Genomic DNA, 6045 nt, shown 5'->3' with positions numbered 1-6045 from the left:
TCTGCTCCAACACTGACTGACAGCTGACTCCACTCATAGCACTCATAGCACTGGCGATCTGAACCGGTCAGTGGCGAAAAAAAGCACTTTTAATGCGCAAACTTATATGGGAACGCATTTGCCCCCGTTACCGTTTTAGCTCGTTTCGCGGCTCCCGGTTGCATCCGCCTCCCTCAATACTGAACCAATTTTAGAACGAGTTGTACCCATGAATCATACGCACACATACACATGGGGAAATAGGGCCCAGGTTGAAAAATACTGAAGTTGTCCTTTAAGGTTAGGGGGCTTTTGTTACATCCATGGTTTAAGGAAATGGACATTGACTGTCTGTTGGAAAACAAACAGTGGTCTCATGTCAAAAAAATCTGTTTGTTTTGGGGACCCATCCGTCCACCCTGGCCTCTTCCCTAAATGGACTTTGCTGCTCTATAACCTTGTCACCTGACTTCCTCCTTTACTGCTGTCATAATTCCTACAGCTGACCCGACGTAAACGTATGTCGTTTTTGGGGAAATTCCTGCAATGACTGATGCTGCTGTCCTTCTCGGGAAGACAGTCTTTTAACATACTGTAGTGTTTCTATTAGTGTGTTTTATTTCTCCATTGTGCCTTAAAAGAATACAGTATTTTAAGAAGGAGAGCAGGAAAGTATGCTAACATGACGTGATTCTATTATCCCCCATAAGTGTCTTCTATGACAGGGAGTCCCACACGTAGCCACACAGTATAAGTACATACTCACACATGCAGTTGCCCAGAGTCTGCTGAACGCTGCAGGCTGGAGTTATTTTTATTCCAGTCTCTTGGAATACTTTAAAAGGAAAAGAAAAGTGAACAGAGAGAACACTTAAAACAAAAAAGCAGGTGTGAAAGAAAGTGGAGTGTGTGCGAGCAAATCAGTGAGAGAACAGGAGGTGGGTGTCGGGGCCTGACGCAGCAAAATCCACCTGTTTTCATCCTTCTTCCATCCTCCTCTCCTGTTCTCCTTCCCTCCTGTCCTCCTCGTCCTCCTCCTCCTCCTCCTCCTCCTCTCCTCCGCCCTCGCTCCCAGCTCAAACTGCGGCAGTCGGCTAATTAAAAAACATGGCTGTCCTTAATTATTCAGCGGCTGGCTAATTGATATTCACAGAGGCGTTCACCTCGCCTAAACGATCCGTTTAATCTGACCACCACGGTCTCACTCTCAACTGCCTGTCACTCTCAGCCATTGTGCTACTGTACTTAATAAGAGACTGGAGGGAGATGGATACAGGAGGTGCGGGAGTGGAAAAGTTTGCTGTTGATGTTAATGTGGATTTCTGGGCTACAAACAGCAGTGTATGGACTCTGCTGTCTGCGCCCTGTGGGAGGCTTTTGTTTTGAGTGTTTGTATTTTTACTGGGCTATTTTTTTTTTTTTCATGTCACGGGTTGCTGCACAGGAAAATTAGACGGAGTAAGGCTGAATTAGAATTAATAAATTTGCCAAAATAAATTACATCATCCTCTGGACCTGGAAAATTTGAAAGTGCTTATAAAATAAGGAAAAATCCTGTTTCATTATGAGGGTGATTGACAGTTGTTTCTAACTTCCACTAGAAATACGTGTAGGGGGAAGTCTGGATTCAGAGCTTGAAAGTTGTAAGAGTTTCAGGTGCCTTCTTTATCTTCCTCTCTGTACTTTGTGATCATTTCCTCTCTTTGGCTTCTCTCTAAAGTTAAAGAGATGCACTTGGCCTGGGCTCCGTGTCCCATCTAACAGCCAGTTCTCCATTTGTGACACCTCCAATGATAAATCACCTTTTATTGTCCTCTTCCTCTCTTTGTCTCTTATCTCTCTGTTCTTTCCACTTAAGTTTTTTTTTTTCCACTTTCTTGTCTAATTCTGCCCTTCTCTTCCCCGTCCACCTTTCACACTCACCCCAGCTCTCCTCCTCCACCCGTGACCGCCTCTTCATTAGGGGAACAAAAGGTGATCGGGCAGTGGTGAAGTCTGTCCCATTGTTTGGCCTTTAGTGTGATTAGATTATCTTTAAAGTCCGCTGAATGGGGTTAATCAGTCGGAAGTAATCCTGACACAGTGTGTGTGTCTGGGCCTGTGTGTGTCGTCAGAGAGGAGCGCCAACCTGCTTGCATGGAAATTGAACACATGCACGGCTGCATGTATGCATAGACTTATGCGCAGACACACAAAAGTGAGCATAAAAAAGAAAATCCCTGGGCACACATTTCTGTCACAACCTCTCCTCTTTTAATGACCCCTTTAGTCTCGCCTTCAGCACACATTTATCTCTCCACCCGCTCTCTGTGGGTACAGCTGCTCCGGCTGGTGTGTGTATGTGCTGATGTGTGCGTTTCAGATCAGTGTCTGAGCCGTTGGTTGTGTCCTGGGCGTCTGTGTGCATCTTTTGTCTCTCTCTGCAAAGCTAAAGTCTTTAGTCGCCACCTATCAGCGTAACATTGACTTTGGACACACTGGTGACAGTACACAACCCCCTGCCAATCCTCTCCTTTGCGTTTCCCTCCATCCCATCAACCCTCTCCTCTTCCTCGTAAATTGAGCTGTCGTTGGAGGACAGTTTTTTGGCACCTCGTCCCGGTCTCTCAAAAACTTTTGCCAATCTATCCTAGAGGCCTTGATTGCACGCTCGGAATAGATAACGTGTTTTAAGGTCATGATAGTGCTTCTTCTAGTGTACTTACAGCATACTTTTAAGAGTGTACTTCAGGATACATTCACCTAGTACTATCATTTAAGCTCAACTTGATTTCATCAAGTGCAGGCAGCTTTAGCTTTTGTTCCACGGTGGCCACACAATAGCACTTCAGACATGTAAGGGGACACAATGAAGACAATTGTCTGACCGCAACAATAAGGCTGGTTAATGTTAGGTTGTGCTGAGGGTCGCAGAGACAGCAGCAACTTAGTCATGGTGTTGCTTTACTGCAGAGACAGCAGCAACTTAGTCATGGTGTTGCTTTACTGAGGGTTGTCAGGAAAATGATGAAGTGGTGCTGTTGAGCTATTTTTTTTAATAATCTCCACCAGGTGTAAGACTGGAGGGGATTGTGTGTTTGGTTGTGTGTTTGAGAAGTGTGTGTGAGTGTGTATATCTGTCTGACTACAGCTAATCCTGCAAACTACTGGACCAGCCAGCCTAATATTTTATGTGCACATGTATGACTGTATGCTCAAGGATGTCTTGTGGTTGCGGTGATTCATAATTGTTGAAACTTGTTTTATTGACTGTTTTATACCATCACTGACTGCTGACTCCTCAGTCCTCTTTTCTGGCCGATGGGGGCTGCTAGTTTTTGGAAATCTGCTCGGCTAAAAACAACATGGCTTACTGTCTGCTGCAGGCCACGTTCTGGCCTTCGTTGTGGTTCAGTACTGACATCCATAGAAAGGTTTGGTCTTATTTTGAACTGGAGAATCTGCGGATTGATTCTATACCTGATGATCCACTGAAGTTAGGCACAATACGAGATTAATTAGTTGCCTTTTGTTATCTTCACTGCCCTGTCCACGGTAAGGGAGCCAGGAGGTACAATTCAACCGGGCGCAGCTCACCTTGGTCACCTGTGACCTGATTTTGCTCCATCCTTCCCTCAGTATCATACCACACTGGGAGCATTTCAGAAGCAGAGCATTTTGCCTCCCCAGTTTTGTAGACTTGCAGATTTTGTTGATATTTGTGCTTCTACCAAATGCAAGTAAGCAGTTTATGTCATTACATTTTGTCTTTTTGGTCTATTTTAATTGTGTTTATCGTTAGTTCCTACTCTGTTGTGCTGTAGCCTACAGACAAAGTTAATACTATTAAAAGTCCAGTTGTAAATAGCATGGATCAAAGATTTGTGGCTGTTCTCATCCTCATAATTACATCGTATCTATATTTCACAGACAGTTCCTATTGACAGGAGAAATCGATTTTGTGTATTTTGAAAAACACTGCAGTGCATGTGCTGAAAAGAATTGTCTCGAGTGGCTGCTGGAGATCTGCACTCTACTTGTGCACTTTTCTAGTTTTTTTTCTATATCTGGAGCTGTAGATGACATAATGTCACTGTGTGAGTGTGTGTGCAGGTGTTTGCCTGTCTTGGAAGATTTCTCTCTTGTGTGTTAAGCTTGGAGCATCTCCTTGACTTTGAAACTTCCCCCCACTCATCTCATGTGAGGACAGCCCTTTGGTGACACTCCTCATCACAATGCATAGAGCACGCAGCTCCGCCTGCAGTGCACCGAGTCGCCAAACACAGATGGTTATCAGTGTAGTAGAGATTGGATGGGGTAATGCAATTTCTTTTTTCCTCTCCATACATTGTATTTTCTTCATACTCTCTCTGTCTCCTTCAGCATCCCATAGTGTTTAAACGAAAAGGCTTCAAAGCTCTTCTGCATGGCTGCTTTCCATTGGCCAGCCCTCTGCAATGTGGTGGTGTGTCTTTGACTTTGGATGTATGTAACTGCATTCAAAGATGGTCATACACCATATATGTATTGTGTGTGCATATGCTGGTGTGCGTATATGCCAGTGCAAGACGAGATGGAGAGTGTGAGTGTGAGTATTCAAGCAGAACAGTTGCGGCAGCCAGTCACCCTGAGCTTCTGAATACTAAACCTTTCCAAATGTCACTTTGAAGAAGTTTATGGATGAATCAGTGCCTCTTTACACTCTTTCTCTTACTCTCTCTCTTGTTTCCTTTCAATGCGTCCCTTATGCAGGAGATTGGACGAAAGGTAAGTCTCGAGGTCTTTACCTTCTCCCAGACACAGTTCTCTTTCATTGTTTCTGCATGATAAAGTCAAGGATTTCTTTTCCACTTTCAGCCTCTTTGACACATTTTTCTTTCCACCAGGTACTTCAGCCGCTCCATATTTTGATTATTTCTTTTTACAGCTTTCTTACTCCAAATGCTTTGTAGAATTATAGATGATGTTAGCTTTTTTTCTGATTTGATTAACAGAAGGAAGCATAAATATTGTATGGTTTTGGTTGGGTCGACTAAAGTTTGCTGTAGCTTTGAGTGACACAGCTTCATTTCTTGTTCAAAGGTTCTTCTTTTTATATACCTTTTTATGCCACCGCGCCGGCAATAGCCATGGCAGGAGGCCTTATGTTTCTGCGTTGTCCATAATGTTCATCCATTCCATTCACGTAAATGCAGTATCTCAAGAATGCTTCAAAAGGTGTTTATTCAAATTCTGCGTGCACTGCAGACGTGCACTTGGATTCAAGGATTAACTGATTAGATTTTGTTGGTTAAAGATCAAGGTCACTGTGACCTCACCCGTCTTATTCTCATGAATCCGATATCTCAGAAACACTTCCAGGGAATTTCCTCAAATATGGCACAAACATCCACTTGGGCTCAGTAATGAACTGATTAGATTTTGGTGGTGAAAAGTCAAGGTCACTGTGACCTCACAAACATGTTTTTGGCCATAATTCAGGGATCCATCTGCTAATTATGACAAAATATCACACAGATGTCTAATTAGACAAAATTATGATGTGATGACATTTCATATTCAAAAGGTCAAAGGTCAGCGTCATTATGATGTCATAATGTTTAGCAAAGACAAACTTTTCTGGCCATTAATCACCGCCATATCTTAGGAACAAAAGGGGGGGGACATTTGGTCAGACACTGAATTGATGACACTCATTTTAGGTGTCCACCTTGAAACTGTGGTGAATGTAAGAATTCATAGCTTCTTTGCAGCAACATCCATACTTGAAGCATTGTCTACTTTCATGGCTACATATGAGTCTGGACTGACATGGATTTAAACCGTAACTGCAACCTGTCTGGTTTGCGAAGGTGTACAACCGCAATGTGGTAATTCTAGTTATACACGTATAAGAATACCGCAGTCTTTTTCCTCAAACCTGGTTGCAGGTTCCTACTGTCTATAAATGTTTATCATTGTCATCTATGGCCATCGATATACCAATAGTCTTTGACAAGTTAATTATTAGAGATAGCTCCACAATTAAAAAATGTGTCAATAAAGAATTTTAAACTTCTATCATGAATAGTAAAATTTGTATTTCTA

General features: G+C 42.9%; 1 protein-coding gene across 4 annotated transcripts in view; it reads left to right on the top strand.

Annotated features, from left to right (window-relative positions):
- The window catches only part of chchd3a (coiled-coil-helix-coiled-coil-helix domain containing 3a), a 110513-nt gene that overhangs the window by 59274 nt on the left and 45194 nt on the right, over positions 1–6045 (top strand). For 2 of the 4 annotated variants that reach the window (XM_050036534.1, XM_050036532.1), the window contains exon 5: positions 4711–4725. The exons of the other annotated variants lie outside the window; for them this stretch is intronic. In XM_050036534.1, the coding sequence (XP_049892491.1) occupies positions 4711–4725 (15 nt within the window). The remainder of the gene's footprint in view (positions 1–4710; positions 4726–6045) is intronic. 4 annotated transcript variants of the gene reach the window in all.

This window comes from Epinephelus moara, chromosome 23, assembly GCF_006386435.1.
Source record: "Epinephelus moara isolate mb chromosome 23, YSFRI_EMoa_1.0, whole genome shotgun sequence".
NCBI lineage: Eukaryota > Metazoa > Chordata > Actinopteri > Perciformes > Serranidae > Epinephelus > Epinephelus moara.
Note: the sequence above shows the minus strand (reverse complement) of the source record. Positions and strands in the feature narration are given on the sequence as shown.